The sequence below is a fragment of the Callithrix jacchus genome, chromosome 14 (genome assembly GCF_049354715.1).
Source record: "Callithrix jacchus isolate 240 chromosome 14, calJac240_pri, whole genome shotgun sequence".
In the NCBI taxonomy this organism is placed as follows: domain Eukaryota; kingdom Metazoa; phylum Chordata; class Mammalia; order Primates; family Cebidae; genus Callithrix; species Callithrix jacchus.
The window spans coordinates 88,071,133-88,093,031 of record NC_133515.1 but is presented as its reverse complement, the minus strand read 5'-3'; the positions used below and the strand labels follow the sequence as shown (position 1 = coordinate 88,093,031).

At 50.5% G+C, this 21,899-nt stretch overlaps 1 protein-coding gene across 5 annotated transcripts in view; it reads left to right on the top strand.

The window, feature by feature from the left end:
- The window catches only part of DPYSL5 (dihydropyrimidinase like 5), a 97,619-nt gene extending 76,492 nt beyond the window's left edge, over positions 1-21,127 (top strand). For all 5 annotated transcript variants that reach the window (XM_054244385.2, XM_017964484.4, XM_035273584.3 and 2 more), the window contains 8 exons: positions 2,924-2,968; positions 4,019-4,094; positions 5,299-5,455; positions 11,054-11,195; positions 12,939-13,081; positions 13,868-14,075; positions 15,675-15,843; positions 18,059-21,127. In XM_054244385.2, coding sequence (XP_054100360.1) covers positions 2,924-2,968; positions 4,019-4,094; positions 5,299-5,455; positions 11,054-11,195; positions 12,939-13,081; positions 13,868-14,075; positions 15,675-15,843; positions 18,059-18,144 — 1,026 coding nt within the window. In that variant the 3' untranslated portion in view covers positions 18,145-21,127. The remainder of the gene's footprint in view (positions 1-2,923; positions 2,969-4,018; positions 4,095-5,298; positions 5,456-11,053; positions 11,196-12,938; positions 13,082-13,867; positions 14,076-15,674; positions 15,844-18,058) is intronic.
- Positions 21,128-21,899: the final 772 nt, after the last annotated feature.

The window sequence follows — 21,899 nt, the reverse complement described above, 5'->3', positions numbered from 1 at the left end:
TCATCTCTACTAAAAATACAAAAAAATTAGCTGGGTGTGATGGTGCATGGCTGTAGTCCCAGCTAACTACTCGGGAGGCTGAGGCAGGAGGATCACCTGAGCCCAGGAGGTTGAGGCTGCAGTGAGCTGTGAGGGTGCCACTGCAGTCCAGCCTGGATGATAGAGTGTATACACACACACACACACATACGTGTGTGTGTGCGCGTATGTGTGTTGCATCATTTTCTCCACCGGTGAAATTCCCATTTGATTCTGATTTCAAGCATCTGGGGTAGACAATGTCAGCACACCTGGGGTTGCTGTGCCCAAAACTGAATCAAGAGACAAAAGACAGACTGAAAAGGCCTTCGGGTGTTAGAAGAGATTTCAAACTATGGCCGAGCTTGGTGGCTCATGCCTGTAATCCCAGCACTTTGGGAGGCCAAGGCAGGCGGATCACCTGAGGTTTGGAGTTTGAGACCAGCCTGACTAACATGGAGAAACCCCATCTCTACTAAAACTACAAAAAATTAGCTGGGTGCGGTAGCACATTCCTGTAATCCCAGCTATTCGGGAGGCTGAGGCAGGAAAATTGCTTGCATCCAGGAGGCAGAGGTTGTGGTGAGCCAAGATCACACCATTGCACTCCAGCCTGGGCAATAAGAGCAAAACTCCATCTCAAAAAAAAAAAAGAAAGAAATTTCAAACTATAAACTCTGCCTTTAGGGGATGAGATTCGTTTGAGCATCTGAGGAATACTTTGGACCAGGGGCCCCCAAACCTCGGGTCATGAAAAGGTACAGGACCGCACAGCAGGAGGTGAGCATCAGGCAAGCTGAGACCCTGCTGAACTCTGCCTCCTGTCTGACCAGCAGTGGCCTTAGATTCTCATAAGAGTGTGAAGCCTATTGTGAACCGCGCATGTGAGGGATCTAGTTTGCAGGCTCCTTAAATGAGAATTTAATGCTTGATGATCTGTTGCCCAGGCTGGAGTGCAGTGTCACGATCTCGACTCACTGCAACCTCCACCTCTCAGGTTCAAGAGATTTTCCTGCCTCCGCCTCCCAAGTAGCTGGAATTATACAGGCATGTACCATCACGACTGGCTAATTTTGTTTTTTTAATAGAGATGGGGTTTCACCATGTTGGTAAGGCTAGTTTTGAACTCCTGACCTCAAGTGATCCACCCACCTCGGCCTCCCGAAGTGCTGGGATTACAGACATGAGCCACCACGCTGGCCCTGAGGTGGAACAGTTTCATCCTGAAACCATCCCTCCCTACTCCTTGCCACCCCTGCCCCACCCTGGTCCATGGAAAAATTGTCTTCCATGAAACCGGTCCCTGGTGCGAAAAAGGTTGGGGACTGCCACTTTGGACCCTTTCCACCGGAAACATACAAGTCCATGCTCCTGCCCCTAATTACCTGCTGAGATGGTCATTCACAGCTGTTTTCCTCCTGCCCTCTGGCAAAACTGCACTCAGTTTTATATGGTATTGACACAAATCCCCTACAGTCCCCCTGCTGAAGAATTCTGCTCTGGAGGGACCACATTCGATAAATAACGCTTTCCTGCCCTATTACCCTGTTCACACATTCTCTACTATTTTGGGGGAGGGGGAAAAACTTCTTATTTCTTCAAAGCCTACAATGCATGTGGGTGGTTGGATATCCATGAGGGATTGGATGGGGGGGCCTTGAGGGACAAGGAGCAGGACACAGGATATGGTGGTACTACCATTACCCAGAAACCAAGATGGTCCACAGTGTGTCCCCTGAGGAGTCCCCCCTCACTGCCCTGATCTGTGCCTGTCTCTCAGACCCCTTCAATATAGGTCCTGTTTGTCACTTCTGAACTGGTAGAGAAACACATACCAGATTTGATGGAAACACGGAGGGTGTGCCTGTGAGAATAGGAGTGAGTAGGGGGTGGACACACACACATTAGACTTTCTTTGATACTTAATTCAAGGGAAAGAGCAAGACTTTGGCTGTAGGGGTCGTAATAGCAATAATTATCACTACCATTATCTATTGCTTAAAGGTGGTTGTGGGGGTCCCTACGCCAGGGAAGATGTTGCTCCCCAGGTGACATTTGGCAATGTCTAGAGATATTTTTGCTTGTCCCAACCTGGGGGTCCAGGGGGAAGGCTACTGGCATCTAGTAGAGCCCAGGGATGCTGCTAAACATTCTGCAATGCACAGACACCCCGACCATAAAAAATTACGCAACATGGCTGGGTGCAGTGGCTCACAACTGTAATCCTAGCACTGGGGGGATATGGCAGGAGGATTGTTTGAGCCCGGGAGTTTGTGACCAGCCTGGGCAATAAAGAAAGATCCCCCCCCATCTCTACAAAAAATTTTTACAATTAGCCAAACATGGTAGTGGATGCCTGTAGTCCCAGCTACTCGGGAGACTGAGGTGGGAGGATTGCTTGAGCCCTAGAGGTGGAGGCTGCAGTGGGCGGTGATCATGTGACTGCACTCCAGCCTGGGAGACAGAGTGAGACCTTATCTCAAAAAAAAAAAAATTATGAATTATACAACTCAAATGCCAATGGTACCATGTGCAGAAACCCTGATCTAGACTAATTTCCTGAGTCAAATCAGCCACTATTTGCTGCAGTTGTGAGGTGGCTATGGAGATAATACACCAGAAAACAGGAAGAGATGTGACCTTGGGTTTTTGTTTATTTAATTTTGTTTCCTTACCTTTTAATTAAGCCCCAAGTAGCATCCAGCAAGGACAGGCCTGGTATTTTAAGACCTAGGATTCTCCCTCACTGTGAGCCAAGGTGGTTGAAGTTTGGTGCCTCTGCCTGGGCTTTGCCCCGAGCCAGCCCCTGTGGATGCAGTTGCTCCACAAGGGCGGGGGGTGTGGTGTGGGTATGCTTGGAGGAGATGGTGAAGTGTGGTTTCCTCCCATCCTTTGTTTCTAACAGCTGGAAGCTGAAGCCACTCATCGTGTTATCACCATTGCAAACAGGGTAAGTTGCCCAGTTTCTACTCTGGAATTAGAAACCAACGTCTACAGAGCAGCCCCATTCTGCTCTGGGAGCCAGCGCCATGTCTGGCCCACAGGACCCCAGAACTGTTTGCTGACTGAGCACTGTCATTCCTACCATCCTTGCATTCACCCTTCTCACCACCAGCTTTCCATTCCACCCCACCAAGCCTGCTGACACTCAGCTCATTGCTTACATGTAAACTCAGGCCAGCTCCTAAACTCTACATCCTCCTAATGTGATAAGCAAAGAGAATCAGAATAACATCTGGGGAAACAGAATTTCCCAATTGCACTTTAGAGCTCTTGCAGCAGGACAAGGACATTGTTTTATTGTCATAACAGTAGTTATTTTATCAATTACTTCCTGATGGAACTCACCGCTGAATAAGGAAAGACCTGAACAACAACAAGGCAGTTTCTTGCCTTTTAGCTCAAGCATGCACTCAGAGAAGTTAAGCTGTGGACTGTGGTTGTACAGCTTAGTAGAGAAAAAGCTAACCAGTATTACAGTCCAGGTGTCTGTTCGCGAGATCAGCCTTCTCTTGCCCAGACTCTCAACCCTCACCCTCCTGTATTTTCTTCATCTCCACGGTGCATTCTGTCTACTGATAAGCAGCCTTCAGTCAGAAGGCATCATAATTTTAGATAGAGTACACAACTAACTCTAGATCATCACGTTTATGAACAGGAAATTAAAATATGAAAAAGAGCCCCGCTCTTAAATTGCAGTCATGGTTGTCAGATGGGAGAAAATGTGAGGTTCAGACTTGATGGTCTTGAACTTCACAGGCTGGGCTTCCTGGTGGGCTCTGGTGCTGGAGGCTGTTCTCTGCCCCCTCCTCACCACCATCATGCAGTTCCTGCAGCTGTGCCCTGCATTCCCCACTTAGGGACTGTCACCTTGAGGGTGGGCTTAGTGACGCAGGGGGAGGTGCTTGTGCCAGGACTGACTTTGCCGGGGTTATTCTGATGCTTGTAAAATTTATGGGTCAACCCTCCCTCCCTACTTCCCACTGTTTCTTGTGTTTAGACTCACTGTCCGATCTACCTGGTCAACGTGTCCAGCATCTCGGCTGGTGATGTTATCGCAGCTGCTAAGATGCAAGGTGAGTCCGTAGGCTTGGCTGGGTGGAGCAAGTCATGTGGAGGGACTGGAGACGGACAGGGCCCATCAGCCATGTGCACTCCTGGCCCTGGCTCCTGAGACCAGGACCTGAGCCAGCCTTTCGCTTTCATCTGCCACTGGCTTCCTCAGAGCTGCCCTGCACTAGCCTGGCTTTAGTCCACTAGAACGTGAGCTTTTTCTTGTGCAAATTTGTATGCATAACAGCTTTGCGGAAGTGTCTGTCACTTCTCCTGGGTCTGGTAAAATTTTCCAAGTTTTAAACCCACTCATTAATTAGTGTCTTTTTGGCCTCATAGATTTTACTAGCCGTTGCCTTGGCAACTAACAAAATCCTGGACCAGTTTCAGAGGCATTTCAGGAGGTGTTTGGGAAGTCCCTAAAGAAAGAACAGTGTGTGGGCCCAGCTTCCCTTTCTAGCCTCCCGGAACCCTGTGTATGAGCCTCAAGGGGCATTTGTATGGCTTCTGTTGCGGATTGCCTGACAGTACCTAAAGGCTTGCAGATGTTTGGTGCTAGTGAGGGCCTGGCAGCAGCAGGTGTTAGTGAGGGCCTGGCAGCAGGAGAAACTAAGTCACAGTCACAGACCTGGGGATTTAGATTAGAAGCAAGGGCATCCCAGCCTTCGACTGATTCATGCTCTAGATCCCACCGCCTGCCTCTCCCCTCATCTGAAGCTCCTTGCAGGGTCTCACCTAGATGGTCGTCCTAGCCTGGTGACTGTACTCCCACCTCCTGTCTCCCTGTCCTCCAGCCCTACTATGGAGCCTACCCCAAATCATTCTCTTGAAGCTGCTCACAGCACCCCACCTGTCCAGAAAATAGTCTAGACTGCTCCTTAGCATGGCCTTTGCAGCCCTGCATGACTGTTCACCCATGTCAAGCTCCATCTGCCAACAGCATCCTGCACACAGTGGTGCTCTCGGCAAACCGGACTCCTCAACATGCCATTTGGTGCTGCCAGGCCTCAGTGCCCATGTCCCTCTGTCTTCCTTGCCTAGGTCAGCAGGAGAATAGGGAAGCTCTCTGGGCTTTCACCCAGCTCTGCTCTCAAAAGCCCTTTGAGCTTGGGTAGGTCTGTTCCTGTCTTTGACCTCAGCTCCTTCACCTGTAAAATGAGAGGCGCACCCAGCGGTTGCTTGGGTTCAGTGGCTTCCTGGTGATGGTTCTGACCTTTCTTCTTCCAGGGAAGGTTGTGCTGGCAGAGACCACCACCGCACATGCCACGCTGACAGGCTTACACTACTACCACCAGGACTGGTCCCACGCGGCCGCCTACGTCACGGTGCCTCCCCTGAGACTGGACACCAACACCTCCACCTACCTCATGAGCCTGCTGGCCAAGTAAGGCATTTCAGCAGCACATTGCAGGATGTGTACATCTTTAGGGAGACATCATAGAGGCTCCAGGAAACAAATCTGAACTAGGTTTGATTTCACCGTGCCCATAGGATGATTGTGCTTTTCTTACCTTCTCCAAGCCCGTCAGATAATTGCCATCCTATTGGGATTTTATGACTGCTTGATGTGGAGTGAGAGCTTCTGAAGTGTAAGAGTGAAGAGCACATATAGAACTGTGAACAGTGGTTATTCCGAATCTCAAAGGACATTGATCTCTACTCTAAATCCCAGTGGGGAGCTGCAGAATGTAGCCTGTGACTTACCCTAGAATGTAGGAATTCTTTCTGTCTCTTTTCTTCACCTCTCCCTCTTCTCATTGGCTCCCGTGTGCTCCTTGTCTGTACATCCCTCCTTCTGTGGGTTTCTCCCTCCTTTCTTCCCCTTTCCCTTTTTCTTCTGCACTTTCTCCCCCTTCCCCCCGCCACCAACACCCTCCCTCCAGTCTCCTTTTTCCAGCTCTTCTCTTTCTGACACTGCTTTTTCCCATTCAATCCCAATCTAAAGGAAATGGTTTGATGAACAGTCTGAATTCAGTAGGACTCAATCATGAAAGGGTTTTGTTTTATCCCAATAACTGCTTGCAGCTTCTGTCTCTCTCCTATTAATATTTTGGGGGCTGGGTGCAGTGGTTCATGCCGGTAATCCCAGCACTTGAAGGCCGAGGTGGAAGGCCGAGGTGGATGGATCACTTGAGGTCAGGAGTTCAAGACCAGCCTGGCCAACGTGGTGAAACCTCGTCTCTACTAAAAATACAAAAAATTTGCCGGGTGTGGTAATGTGCACCTGTAATTCCATCATCTACTTGGGAGGCTGAGGCAGGAGAATCTCTTGAACGCAGGAGGTGGAGGTTGTAGTGAGCCGAGATCTTGCTACTGCATTCCAGCCTGTCCAAGACTCCATCTCAAAAAAAAAAAAAATTGGGGAGAAGATGTTGCTTCCTCTTCACTTTTGGATATTAAAGTTCCATCCAGTTTAAGACTCATCTCCTCCCCTCCAGATCCCCAGTTCAGCTTCGGTTGGGGTAAGAGGATTAGGACAGAAGGTGATGGGATTCTTCTCTATGCCCAAGCATACATCTCTCCCAGCTTGCAGCACTAGCAGTGCCTCTGTGAATGAGGACCCCCACAAGTCAACTTAAGCCTGGCCACTTTCTACAGTGTCTGGGGCCCAGAGGAAGCCCACACGGCCTTTTTGCTCCCTATGGTGGAAGGGCAGGCTGTCCCCAACCCAGAGGCTTAGAGGCGGGTCCACAGCTCACAGCCCAAGCAGGTACCCACTGTTCTCAGCTCTGCTCTCCACAAATGAACCTCTTGAAATATGCCCTCCTTGTCTTTGGGGTGGACTGATGGAGAGAGGGTATGGAAGCCCCACTCAACCCAGGCAGGAGGAGAGGAGGGAAAGCCATGACTCTGCATCCTGCCAGCCTCTCAGTCTCCCTCCGAGCCACTTTCTAGACCTTGAGGGTGGGGATACGCCTCTTCTAGGGCGGTGCAGGGACAGTGGAGGGTAGCGACTGGCCCCACTGAAAGTGGCTCTCTTAGATAATAAGGTGCTTGTCTCATCCATGTCCTTAGCTTTCAGTCCTGGTTGCCAACCACTGGAAAACTCCCATCCCGTTATGTTCACAACCTAAAGAGAGGTGGGGGGTGCAGGGCTTTGCCAATGTGAGTGGAGTGCCATCAATAGGGCATAGGCGAAGGTGGCCTCTGCAGAGGGCAGTATGCACCACGGCATGGGGACGGTCATTATATTTTGTCCCATAGCTTTGGTGGGTGCCAGGCACAGCAGCTCTTACAGATGTAAATCAGTTTGGAGGGTAAAGATGAAGAGAGAAATGCTAGATCAGCTTACTCTTAAAAAATGCTGTTGGGCGTGGTGGCTCACACCTAAAATCCCAGCACTTTGGGAGGCTGAGGCGGGTATATTACCTGAGGTCAGGAGCTCAAGACCAGCCTGGCCAACATGGAGAAACCCCGTCTCTACTAAAACTAGAAAAATTAGCTGGGTGTAGCGGGGTGGCTCAAGTCTGTAATCCCAGTTACTCAGGAGGCTGAAGCAGGAGAATCGCTTGAACCGGGGAGCGGAGGCTGTAGTGAGCTGAGATCATGCCACTGTATTACAGCATGTACAACAAAAGCACAAAAAAGAAATGCTTGTTTTGAGAAGAATCAGCCTCCTTTTCATCATCTGCAATACAATAAAACAATTACCAAGAATCCACTATAATAATATCGGCTTGGCTCCAAGGTCAAGAGTCTTTTAAAACACCCCTGCTTGCTACAAGCAAATTTACTGAAAGAACAAAAACGATAATAAGTGCCTCAACTCACCCAAATTGCAGCACCCAAACCCATACAAATTCAAACAGACTGGGGGAGTAAGTATCATTGAATAATTTAAGTTTTTATATCTAGCCTACTTTGTCAAATGTATTTTAATTATTTAAATTAATTCTATTTATTTAAGTAGAAATGTTGTTTTATATGTTGTGAGAATAGTCTGAATCCCTTTTTAATCAGTGCATATTGTAAATGAGTTTTGCTTTATAGGATTTGGGGCACAATTTTAATATTTTAATTATTGATAGAAATTTATGATGACTATAATTTCACTTTTGTAACACATCATTGGTTATAACTTATATGATGCAAAATACTTGATAGAAAACCCAGATACCAATTAGCATTCCCATAAGAAAATATGAGCTGCTTCATAATTATTTATTTAGGATGTGATTTGTGATTTGTCAGGCTATATGGGAATAAAAAGTCCAATCTATAGATGGAATGACTTATTCTTTATTTAAAACCAGGCTGCTTTTTTTTTTTTTTTTTTTTTTTTTTCCAGACAGGCTCTGGCTCTGTCACCCAGGCTAGAATGCAGTGGTACAATCTCCCACCTCAGCCTCCTGAGTAGCTGGGACTACAGGTGTGCATCACCATGCCCGGCTAGTGTTTTGTTTGTTTATTCTTTGAGACAGGGTCTCACTCTGTCCCCCAGGCTGGAGTACAGCATCCCAAAGTGCTGAGATTACAGACATGAGCCACACTGCACCCAGCCTAATTTTTGTATTTTTTGTATTTTTTTCATCATGTTGCCCAGGTTAAACTCCTGACCTCAACTGATCTACCCACCTCGGCCTCCCAAAGTTCTGGAATTACAGGCATGAGCCACTGCTCCTGGCCTAAATTCTGGCTTCTTAAAGGGACCAGAAATTTTTTCATTTGATCATATAAAATTTTAAAGTACTTGCAAAGCCAGTCATGTTTTAAACTGTAAATGGTTTGAATCGGGGCTTCCTATCTCTCAGATTCAGGGCAGTGCTGAGAGAGCTCAGAGGGCCTCCTAGAATGTCACTACCACCATTCACAGCTGCTTAGTGGGCACCTTTGTGTAGGCACCTTTTCAGAAAGCTGGGTGCTCAGGAAGACTTGAGCTGGTTGAAGAGTAGGAGTTGATGAGCCTGTTGCTCTCAGGGTCCCTGACCTGCCCTCCATGACTGCAACGTGCATCTTCTTCCCTGAGCCCTGCTCAGGTATCCAGAGGGCCTCTCAGGAGAAAGGAAACCCTAAAGATTCCATTTAACTGTGGGGGTTTCTGCAGGGCCAGAGAGTGTGGGAAGCCTCAGGGTTCTGCAGGAGAGTCTCTTGCAAAGAGTCTCTGCAAGGGCCAGAGCAGCCTCCTTGGCCCAAGGAAGGCCCAGCTGACTGCACAGCACAGAAAGAGCCAAGGCATCTTCACCTCGAGTTTGGTCAAACACATTAGTCATTTGGCAGGAGCTGAGACTGATGAGCCCTGCCAGGTCCCCTGTGGTAACAGCCCTATGCAGCTGACTGGCCATCGTCTGAGAGCCTTAAGAATATGCTTCCTGGCCAGGCGTGGTGGCTCACACCTGTAATCCTAGCACTTTGGGAGACTAAGGCAGGTAGATCACAAGGTCAGGAGCTCAATACCAGCCTGGCCAATATGGTGAAACTCCGTCTTTACTAAAAATACAAAAATTATCCAGGTGTGGTGGTGCACACCTATAATCCCAGCTACTCAGGAGGCTGAGGCAGGAGAATCACTTGAACCCGGGAGGCGGAGGTTGCAGTGAGTTGAGATCATGCCACTCCACTCCAGCCTGAGCAACAGAACAAGACTCTGTCTCAAAAAAAAAGAAAAAAGAATATGCTTCCTCACCAAGTCAGACAACTCGTTCTGCCCCCAGAGTCTTCTTAGATGGTGCATGGGCACTTACCAGGCTCTGGGGCCTCCTACAGAAAACAATGGGACCCTTGCTTCTGACCTTCAGGGCCCCCGCAGTGTGATCCCAGCAGTCATCCCCCTTTCCCTCCTGACCCCCATTCCCAGCAGGCCTTCCCTGCCCCACAAGGGCATTTCCTCCTGAGATTGGCCTGGCCTGGCTTGGGTGGGCATTCTCTGTCTTCTGCCCCTCACTGCCTCTGAGTCCTTGGCCTGCAGAGCTCTCTGAATTGGAGCCGGCTGCCTGCCTTGCTTATCAGGCAGAGGATCTACTGCCATGAGCCCTCTCCCTGTTCTTCCCTGAGTCTTCTCTGGCCCGGGAGCCCCTCGAGAGCCTGCCTGTGCCTGAGCTGCCCACAGCCTTGAATGGAAGATGCTTTTTTTCTTCTTTTCAGAGTCTCCCTCTGTTGCCTAGGCTGGAGTACAGTGGTGCAGTCTTGGCTCACTGCAGCCTCCACCTCCCCTTCAAGTGATTTTCTCACCTTAGCCTCTGGAGTAGCTGGGATTACAGGCACCTGCCTGTAATTTCTTTGTATTTGGCCAGGCGTATGGCAGGTGCCTGTAATCCCAGCTACTCCAGAGGCTAAGGTGAGACGGGGTTTCACCATGTTACCCAGGCTGGTCTCGAACTCCTGGCCTCCCATGATCCACCCGCCTCAGCCTCCCAAAGTGCTGGGATTATAGGGGTGAGCACCTGGCCTGAGGACCGCCTTAATATGTTTCTGCTGTAGTCTTGAACGGCACTGGGGAAGAGCTGGTTGACTTGCATTGCACTCTCAGTCTATTAAGTCAGACTTCTACCTCATCCCTCCTTCCCTTCTGTGCCATTAGAATCCCCACATCCAAGGAAGACTGTGAGTCCAAGTTTTTCAGCAAAGCTTAACATTGAACTTTTGAATGCTTGTTGCCAGCAGGTGGGGGTTGGAGAGCTGACGAGGGGGAACTGGCATACAATTCCATGATAGTAAAACCACCTCTAGCATCTCACTTCAGCTAAACTCTGAGTTCAGCTTTTCTCTGCTCACTATCTTAGCTCTTAAACCTTGCCATCCCAAGGTTCTCACTGAAGTCTCCTGTGACACAGACAGGCTGTGCCACACTCATCCTGTAGATGAGTCAACTGAGGTTCACATAGATGAAGTAATTGATGAGAGGTGACGTGGCCTGAGCAGCAGAGCTGAAATTGGAGTCAGCTTTGCCTGGTTCCCATGCTGAGGATTTTCCCTGTATCTATCCCCACCCTCTAGGGTCTTCACCTCCCCTCCCCTTACTGGTCACCTCCTTTTCTCTACCCAGTGACACTCTGAACATTGTGGCATCAGATCACCGGCCTTTCACCACAAAGCAGAAAGCTATGGGCAAGGAAGACTTCACCAAGATCCCACATGGAGTGAGTGGTGTGCAGGACCGCATGAGTGTCATCTGGGAGAGAGGAGTGGTATGTTTCCTAGAGCCCCGCCCTGCCCTGATCCCCGCTCTAATCTCCGCTTCATCCCCACTCTAATCCTAATAAGAGTTTTCGCTCCTCAGATCCTGTCAAAGAATGTTCTTAGAAGGGCTAGTTCAATCCCAGGTGTATGTTTCACTCAAAAACAAAACACAAAAGGTCTTTCTCCCAATTAGAAAGGTAATAAGACCTATTATGGAAATTTCGAAAATACAGAAAAGTATAAGGGAAAAAACCCCCTTAATTCCAGGCCTAGAAATTAAACTACTGTTAACATTTTAGTGTATTTCTAGTTCTGTGCATGTACTATACATTATTTTATTTCCTTTTTTGCTCTGTTGCTCAGGCAGGTCTTGAACTCCTGGGCTCAAGCTATCTTTCCACCTCTGCCTCCAGAAGTGTTTCAATTATAGGTGTGAGCCACCACACCCAGATACACATTATTTTAATAACTGGCTTCATATTTTTTTCTTTCACCAATGACTATACTAACCAGAATTTTTTTTTCTTCATATAACAGTATACCCTGAGTATCTCTCTATATCAGTAAAAATTCTTTAAAAACATCTTTTTTCTTGGTTGAATAATATTTTCTCCAATGAAAGTACCATATGTACCATACATTAATCTTTCCCTAATGTTTGGGGCTTTCGACTGTTTCTAATCTTTGCACTTACAAATAATGCTGTGGAGAACCTCTTTGTTCATAAGCGTATGTCAGCATTTCTGATTCTTTTTTTTTTTTTTTTTTTTTGAGATGGAGTTTTGCTCTTGTGACCCAGGCTGGAGTGCAATGGCGCAATCTCGGCTCACCGCAACCTCTGCCTCCTGGGTTCAGGCAATTCTCCTGCCTCAGCCTCCCGAGTAGCTGGGATTACAGGCACGCGCCACCACGCCCAGCTAATTTTTTGTATTTTTAGTAGAGACGGGGTCTCACCATGTTGACCAGGATGGTCTCGATCTCTTGACCTCATGATCCACCCACCTCAGCCTCCCAAAGTGCTGGGATTACAGGCTTGAGCCACCGCGCCCGGCCTCTGATTATTTTCTTAAGACACCTTCCTAGAAGTGGATTTTTAGGCCAAAGGATATGAACATTTTTAAGGCTCTTGATTTGATATATTTTGTCTAATTGCTTTCAAAAAGGATAAGAACTGGGATTTCATTTGAATACCACCTGTTCTGCACGTGAAGAATAAGTATTTTTGGTCTTGATCTATCTCAGATTAGATTCAAAATAGTATGAGCCCCAAAGAGATTTGAAGTCCTCAAGACTAAGCTCATGGAAGGCCAGGAAGATGGCTCAGGAAATCCCCCTGAAGAGAGTCCATAGTACTCTCATGGGTGGGGCAATAAGATGTTTTTCTAGAGCATGTATAACCCTTTGAAAATATAACCCTTAGTAGATGAAGGGAGGCTCCTGACTCCTCTGTGTGGGCACATGAGCAGAGCTAGTTTTACAAACAGGAGGTAGATTTGCCCCAGGCAGGCAGCCTGGATGGAACCAGGGCCACTCACCAAAGTTGCTGGATGAAAGGAGAAAGGAATAAGTGAGCACCTGGACCCCAGCCACACAGACTGGCTCATCTAAGATGGCACTCATGGCCTTGTCCCCTTATGACCATTATCCTGACCACCTAATCCCAAAGTCCACAGGCCAGCATCAAAGGTGACCAAGGGTTTGAGGCCCAGCCCCAGAGCCTGGTTGACTTGACACTTTCTGCAACATTTCAGGTTGGAGGAAAGATGGACGAGAACCGTTTTGTGGCTGTTACCAGCTCCAACGCAGCTAAGCTTCTGAACCTATATCCCCGCAAGGGCCGCATCATCCCTGGAGCCGATGCCGACGTGGTGGTGTGGGACCCAGAAGCCACAAAGTAAAGTTTGTTACTCATCTCCAGGGCTAGAGGGACTCGGGATTTTGAAGAGAACTTCAGATCTCCAAAAGCATATAATTTTGCACTATTTCTAGAACAAAATATGGCCCTGGCTTACAGTTGGCCATCTTCTCCCTCCATCTTCACACGGTCTTTCTTCTGTGTCACACATGTCTGGTGTGTCTGTCTCCCACATGTCTGGTGTGTCTGTCTCCTCTTTTTTTTTTCTTTTTTTCTGAGATAGAGTCTTTCTGTTGCCTAGGCAGGAGTGCAATGGCATGACCTCAGCTTACTGTAGCCTCTGCCTCCCGGGTTCAAGCAGTTCTTCCACCCCAGCCTCCCAAGTAGCTGGGATTACAAGCAGCCACCATCATGCCCAGCTAATTTTTGTATTTTGTAATTTTTGTAGAGATGGGGTTTCACCATGTTGGCCAGGCTGGTCTTGAACTCCTGACCTCAGATAATCCCCCCCCACCCCCGCCTTGGCCTCCCAAAGTGCTTACAGGCATGAGCCACTGCGCCCGGCCTGTCTCCTCTTCTTATAAGGACACCGGTGAGGTTGGATTGGGGCCCACCTATATGACCTCACTTTATCATTAAGATCACATTAAAGACCCTAAATTGGGTCATGTTCTGAAGTTCTGGGGGTAAGGACTTCGGCAGAAGAATTTTGAAGGGAGCCAATTCAGCTCAGCCAATCAGCCTTTGGGGCTCACCCCTCCCAGGGAGCCGTGACATTTTGACCTGTCCTCAGCGCTCTCTCTCCTGCCATTGCCTCCCCACCAGGACCATCTCAGCCAGCACGCAGGTCCAGGGAGGAGACTTCAACCTGTACGAGAACATGCGCTGCCATGGCGTGCCGCTGGTCACTATCAGCCGGGGGCGTGTCGTGTACGAGAACGGCGTCTTCATGTGCGCCGAGGGCACCGGCAAGTTCTGTCCCCTGAGGTCCTTCCCAGACACTGTCTACAAGAAACTGGTCCAGAGAGAGAAGGTGAGGCGGGACGGGGACGATGCGGAGGTGGGGAGGGGGGTTGGCGCCCCCTACCGGGGAACATCCTCCATGACTGTTTTAAATCTCAAAGAGATTTTCTCCAGTTCTCTACTCAATTCTGTTGCCCTCTCTCTAGCGTTGAGAGGGGAGTGTGTGGTAGTGCTAGGGGAACGCTAGAGACAGAAAATACTGGTTTCTAGTCCCCGTCTTTGATTACCAGGTGGCATTTTAAGTGGTCAGGCAGCAGGGGTCCTGAGTTGCAGAGGACACAAGCACGAAATGTGAGCGTGTTCGACCACAGAGCTCCTCCGGATACGCAGGCTTGGAGTTGGGGGTGCTGGGGGCTAGAGATACTGCTTTGGCCTGGCTCCCTCCCAGTCTTGATGAAGCAAGGGGGAATGGAGCTGGCATATTTGCAAAGCATTGTCTGAGGCAAAGGAGGAGCAAGTACCTGAACACAGGATCCCCACACTGCTGGCACACGGGCCGCACAAGAGGGCTCAGAGCTTTCAGAGAAACCAAGAATCCTTCGCTCCCAGAGGCCGACAAGTGAAGAAATCCCCTCCCAGGTCTGCCATGGGGCACAGGCATAGTCTGCCTGAATGAAGAAAGCATGACTTCCGTGATCACAGGGCTAAATCTAAACGCGAACTCAGGGTCTCTTACTCATCACAGGCAGCTAATGTTTATTGTTTTGTAGAGACGGTTGGGGTTTAACTGTGCTGTCCAGGTTGCTCTCAAATTCCTGGGCTCAAGGGATCCACCTGCCTTGGCCTCCTAAAGTGCTGGGATTGCAGGTGTGAGCCACTGCGCCTGGCCCAATAGCACTTTTTAACACGATGTAGGACCATAAATGACCTCTGCAGTAATAACTGCTCTGACTTCTGTGTTGCCTCTTGTGTGCCAGCACAGTTCGAACAGCTTTACACATATGAATTCCTCTGCTCTCCTGCAACTCTCTGATGTAGGTGCCAGTATTGTGGGCACAGAAAAGTTAAGTAACTTGCACACTGCCACACAGTTTACAAGTGACGAAGTTGGGATTGGAACCTAGACAGTCTGGTCGTAGAACGTCAGCTCCTAACTCTACTGCCTTTGTGCGTGTGGAATGAGCTAGTATTGCTGCTGGGGGCCTCTCATCTCCAGATGGGCTCTGTTTAGCCTCTGTTCCCTCAGAGTTGTCAGAGCCATAAAGGGTGTGGCTTCATGAGAGCCTCAGGTGGGGAAAGAGTTGTGCTGTGTAAGAGGGCGCTCTCCAAAGTTGACTTCCTCAGACGTCTACCTGCTACCTTGTTAAGGCTTCCACCAGTGTTGGGGGAGCCAATATCTCTCCTGTACACATGCATGCACACACACACATGTGCACTCACATACATGCCCACATGTACACATATGCATGTGTTCTTTAGGAGGAACAGGAAAAGAATTCCCCAGCCCCTGGACTCAAGGTGTAAGGAGCCTTGGTCACTTGCAGTGATTTGGGTCTTGGGCAGAATGGCAGTGTCTAATGTCCCGCGGGCCCCAAGGAAGGCCATGGTTGTATCACTCAGCTCTGATGGTGGTGTCCTGTTCCTTTTGCTCTTCTTCCATCCTTCCCAGACTTTAAAGGTTAGAGGAGTGGACCGTACTCCCTACCTGGGGGATGTTGCTGTTGTTGTGCACCCTGGGAAGAAAGAGATGGGAACCCCACTCGCAGACACTCCTACCCGGCCCGTCACCCGGCATGGGGGCATGCGGGACCTCCATGAATCCAGCTTCAGCCTCTCTGGTAAGAGTCAGGGGGCCGGGAGGAGCCCACCCAGGCAGTGGGACTTACACCTGCTTTTCTTTTGTGTCCTCTTCTCCCTCCCATCACCTGTTTCCAGGGATGTGCTGGTTGGATATTAGACTCACACAGATGTTAATGGAGATAGGAGTGCTGTCCTGGTCCCTGGGCACAGCTGCTCTAACCTGGGACTCTCCTGGGGGTTCTTAAGATATTTTTGTCCCTTGAAACATCTTGAGGGCTGTGCACACAGTGGGTGCTCCAGAGTTGCCCAGAGCTCAGCAGAGTCGGCCCTGTCTGTGGTTCATGGTACTGCACCCACTGTCCCCTCACCCACCCCAGCCCACTCCTCAGCAGCCTCTCTGCTCCTTCTGCTACCTCCTTTCCTCCTGTGACCTACCCTCACCTGTCCCTGCCTTCATTCACCCCACCTTCACCTTTTTTTTTTTTTTTTTTTGAGACGGGGTTTTGCTCTTGTTACCCAGGCTGGAGTGCAATGGCACGATCTGGGCTCACTGCAACCTCCACCTCCTGGGTTCAGGCAATTCTCCCGCCTCAGCCTCCTGAGTAGCTGGGATTACAGGTATACGCCACCATGCCCAGCTAATTTTTGTATTTTTAGTAGAGACGGGGTTTCACCATGTTGACCAGGATGGTCTCGATCTCTTGACCTTGTGATCCACCTGCCTCGGCCTCCCAAAGTGCTGGGATTACAGGCTTGAGCCACCGCGCCCGGCCCCACCTTTTTTTTTTAACCAAGAATTGTATTGTATATATTTTATTAAGTAATGTATTTTATCTCTTGACTTCTGATACCCAATTTTTTCTCTTATCTCTCTATCCCCTGGGTCCTGGCCCCAGTCCTGTGGAATCTCTGGGTTCCTTTGGGGGTCCAATCCCAGTTCTTAAAAGCACGGCAGTTCCCACCCCTCCCACCGCCATGCAAGCCACGGGCTCATAAATGATGACCGCCAGTGGAGAACAAGCAGTCTATAAGATGCAAGGGGCCAGGACCCTGAGTCTCCCTGAGCACAGCTGAGCTGCCTTCAGGACAAGGCCAGAGAGAGACCAAGCATCCACTCTGTAAGGGCTGTGCTGGGGTGGGCACAACAAGAGGTGCAAGACCCAAGTCCTTCCACCAGAGCCTGGAGTTTACTCGGGAGACAAGCCCCATACACAAAACATCCTGCTGCGAGAGCAGAGGGCTAAACCAGAGGGATGCCAATGTGGCAGAAGAGATGAGGTCCTTGTTGGAGGTGCTGGTAGCCCAGGGGGAGGGGTCCTCTCTCAGGACCAGTCTCATTGCTGATATGACGTCTCCACTACCCTGAGGGTCACTGCCACTCCCACCAGTGATGGTGTCAGAAAGGGACTCTGGCGTGGAAGACTTGCTTATGCGCCCTCAGGTCTTGCCAGTCCCAGAGGGGTAGATACTCCTATCACTGCCAGGGCAAGGTCCTTCCTGCTGTAGCCAGACCCACAAAGGGAAGCCAGACCCCAGAACTGCGGGGCCCCTGCTGACCATCGGCCTCCTCTCCTTCCACCCAAGAGCGAAGACTAGGCAGAATCCCCGCTCAGACTGCAAACATTAGGCAGCCTGCCCCTCACCTCCACCCCAAATCTTGTCTGTTCTAGGTGGGACAGGCTGAATAATGGCCCACTGTGCTCTCTGGGGCACTAGATCCTCCCGTGTGTGTGTGTGTGTGTGTGTGTGTGTGTGTGTGTGTGTGTGTTCAATCCTGCTCCTTCTGTATAGACCCTCCCTTTGTAACTAAGTCGTGGGATTTCAAGATGCGGGGCCTTTGGGGTATGGTTCTTTCATTTTCCAAAACAATGGCATACCCTCCTTTTTCTCTATCGCTTACTCACTGAGGCATATGTGCAAAGGCCCAAGTGCCAACAGGCTGGCCGACAGCCTGCAAGCATGAGAGACTGTGTCCAGGCTTGGGGCAGTGAAGCTGGCACAGTGGACAGTTAATAATGTTGGTTCTGAACTAAGAAAACCTGGGTCCAAGTCCAGGCTCTGCCACTTACACACTGTGCAATGCAGGGCAAGTCACTTAACTTCCCTGAGACTTGTTCTCCTTGTCTGTGAAATGGGATGGAGCGGCCAAGAGGATTCACTCAGGCCCTGCACACAGTGGGCCTCCAGGAGAGGGTGGCTGGTTTGTTAGCAGGCATGAGAGCCCAGCTCACCACTATGTTTCCTTCCCTTCAGGCTCTCAGATCGATGACCATGTTCCAAAGCGAGCTTCGGCTCGGATCCTCGCTCCCCCTGGAGGCAGGTCGAGTGGCATTTGGTAAAGGCACTGCCCAGCCCCCCAAGTGAGGACGCACCGCCACCACCAGCCCGAAACTCTCCGGCCACAGCTGCAGGGGCAGGAGAGGCTGGGCTGGGCAGCATACCACCCGAGGGGGGCCCCAGGACCCACGGGGCCGTCCCTATGTCTGCAAAGTGATTCACTGTGCTTCGAGCCAACTAACAGGCACTTTGAGATGTGTTCCTCCTGCTGTAGTCCTTTCCTGCCTCGGCCTCGGCGGGCTTTTCTGGGGCCCAGGAAGCCCACACTATGCACAGAGCCCAATGCATAGAGCCCTGGCCAGCCCTTCCTCTCACTCCTGCCTCTGCTGGCTTCGGGAAAGCCCAGACTTTAGTGCCCTGCCCCCTGGCTGACTGGCCAGTTGTCCAGAGCACTTTAGCAGATGTGGTTTCAAAGCAAAGGCCTCCTCCCCCACCCCCTAAGCCCCTTGGTGACATTTCCCAAGTCAGACAGGTGTCAGCTTCCCAGCCATGCCCAGGACATCCCATCTCCCCCAACCCACCTCTGGCCCTGTGTGGGGGTAGGGATGGGGTTGGCTGAGACACCAGTGCCCCTTGCCAGCTTTTCCCGTGCCCTGCCCAGACCCTTGGGGGGGTCACAGGCCCAGAAGGGTAGCTGGGCGGGGCTCAAGGCTGGTGCCAGGCGCGTGTAAATGGTTTTGTTTTGCACGTTTGGTTTGCGCAGTAGTTTGGTTTGACTTGTTTGTGCATCCTGTGAAAAATAACGGTGCTTGTGTCACTAGCATAGAATAGCCAGAGGAATAGATGTGGTCCTTAGGAGACGCTGCACTCGACACCAACCAGACAGCACAGGGCAGGGGCAGTAGAGGGGCTGGGCTCTCAGGCTGCCAGAGGCCCAGGACCTTTCCCCTCCCCTCCCCTCTTAGTCTAGTGTCCTCCATTCCGAGAGCAGGCCTGGGTTGCTAGCCCCGGAGGTGCCAGCCCTTCAGGAAGCAGGTTTCCTTTCCCCTCTCTGCCCCTGGTCACTCCTAGCACTCCCTTGCCCTTCCCCACCCCCCCACCCCCCCCACACACACACACATACACAGAGCTTCCTGTAACTTCTCCCTGCTGGACAGAGGCTCAGCATTCCTCCTATGTGACTGGCAAGAGGCCGCATGCCTGCTGAGAGAGGAGGAGTGGGAGAGGGGCTCGCCAGACACCGGGGAGGGGACCCCAGGCCCACAGGACCTGGTTGTTGAACCTGCATTGCTGCTCAGGTGCTGTGATCTCCTGTGGTCAGCACCAGGCCCTCACTGGCTCATGGCCTCATCTTCTCCTCTGCCCGTCCAGGTGGTCCCTCCCTGCTTCTGAAACCCCACAGAGGTTCCCATGGAAACACTAGAGGCCAGGTGTCTCCTTCCACCTCCAGTGATCTGGGAAGTGACCCAGCCACCTGCCCTTGTTAAGCCTTGTCTGCCCCGTGGGAGGTGACTTCATGTTGCCCATGTGGTTTCAGCCCAAGGCTTGCATGAGGCTTCCAGAGCCTCAGTAAAAGGTCATCCCCTACACATCTCCGTAGTGCTTTTCCTGTATTCAAAACACCTCTGTATATGACCTCTCACTGGGTCCTCATGACAATGGAGCACTTATCATTCTTCCCATTTTACAGATGAGGAAACTCTGGCCCAGAAAGTTCAGGCCCTCTCACCTCAGCAGTGTCTGAGACCACCCTCCCAACCTTGGCTGTCTATCCCTGCTGTGGAGAGGAGGCCCAGGGTGAAATCTATTGTAGATCCCACCTAAGAGTTTAACCAACGAGAAGACTTACTTTCCTGGTAGGCAGCCTGCTTTGTTTTGCACAGATAGATATTTTTTCTCATCTTTCTTATAAACAACCTCATGCACATTCTGTGTTTGAGCCAGGACTAGTCACCTGTTGGGAGCTAACCATGCAGTGTGAGCTGCGTCCATACCCTCACTTCTCCCTTCCCTCCCCCTTTCCTCACTCAGGGGCTGAGAGGACAGAGGCGGTCGGCCAGAGAGCAGAGGTAGCAAAGGGGCTCATGGAAAGTGGTAGCCATAGGAACAGGGGTGAGGACCCAGGCCTGGGAGAGCCACCAGGGAAGGGGGACCATGACACTGCCTCCTGGTGCAGTGCACATCATCTCTATCCCTTTCAGCCCTTACTGGGTCATGGGCCTTGGGCAGATGCCAAAGAGCCCAGCAACAGTGGTGGTGGCCAGCTGGGCAGAGCATCCTTGCTTAGGCTAGGAAAGCTTACCTTCTCTGAGTGCCTCCGCCCAAGAGATGTGTGACACATGGTGCCAGGGAAGCACATCATGGAGTGGCCCACTGTAGGCCATCCGCTTCATCCACCCCCAGTAGTTACACAGACCCCACCCTTGTCCGGGAGCTTCTAGATGGAAATCAGAAAGAGATTCAAGGAGCCAAATGAGCGATCAGCCCCCACCATGCACTCCTTGCCCCATGCAGAGCTCCAGCCAGCTTCGTCACCAGCCCCACTGGCTCCTGGTTGGAATGAAAAGGGTCTCTGGTTGCACTGAATGCAGCTCTCAAACTGGTCTTGTACTTGCTGAATAAATACTGTTGTTCTTGCCTTAGCTGCTCTCTAGGTTTGTGGGGTTAAGTTGCCAGAAAATTGTGCTACTGTGTGTGAGTGTGCGTGCGTGTGTGTAGTGCTAGGAGTCCACAGTAGGTCTCTGTCAAGCCAATGTCGTGATGAGGGCTTTACTGATACTGACCCAGAAGCCACAGAACCACAAGGAAACCCAAACCCCCTCCAGCTGCTGAGGCGCAGGCACAGCCTGGGGTCGGGATGGAGCCTCCAACACCCCAGCACCCAGGTGACTTCCCCACTCTCCCGTAAATGTCATGGTGCTAAGACTGTGTCAACCCCAAGACAACACATGGTCCTGTGCTTTGGCCACCATTTGAGGCAAAAACTAAACAGCCCGACACGTTGTGTTCTGGTGCAGGTTTGTATTAAACTGTAGCTACTTCTCACTTGGTCTCTGTTGTGTTTCTTCACAGTGGAGGGAGTTTGGCAGAGATCTCTTCCATGGTGGCTGGGCAAGGCTTCGGTTGCTAAGAAAATGCAGCTTTGATCTGTCTCCCCTATTGAGTGGCATCTCACTGGGAGGCCTGTGCAGAGACTGGAATTTTTTATTTTAATGCTGAGAGGCAGGAGCCCCAGTGGTGCCAGATTTCAGGGGACAAGGTTGCCAAATTATCTGAAATAATTGGGAGGAATTAGATGCAAAAGGGAAAAAACTAGACTCACTGCATCTACCTGTAGTTGTCTCTTCTCTTGGCTCTCATTTTGGAAGCTCATGGCCACCTTTCCACTTGGCTGATACAACAATGGCCTCATAAAAAGTCATAAGGCAAAGAGCTGTCCCAAGGCCAGTGTGCCTTTGAGGGGCCTTCCAGCTGCTCTCCGGCTGCCCAGAACCTTACCTTTGGGGTTGGCCCTCTGTACTGCCAACCCCATCTACTGCGTTGGGACCCCCTCTATCTTCTCTCTAGAGCTCAGCCAGATGTTGGGAGGATTATCTGACTATACTCTTTCACACTAAAGGGTAAAATTGTGGCCCTCTAGTACTGTGGAGTCACTGTACTTATTTCTTAACCTTAAAATTCAAAACCCTAAAGAGGGAATGTTAGGTAGTATGGGGAAAATTACTGTTGGCAGAGGAACTTTCCCAACTCTCACCAAATAAGCCACTCTTGTACAAATAGAACAGGCCACGACTGAAACCCCAGAGCGCTGCAGTGG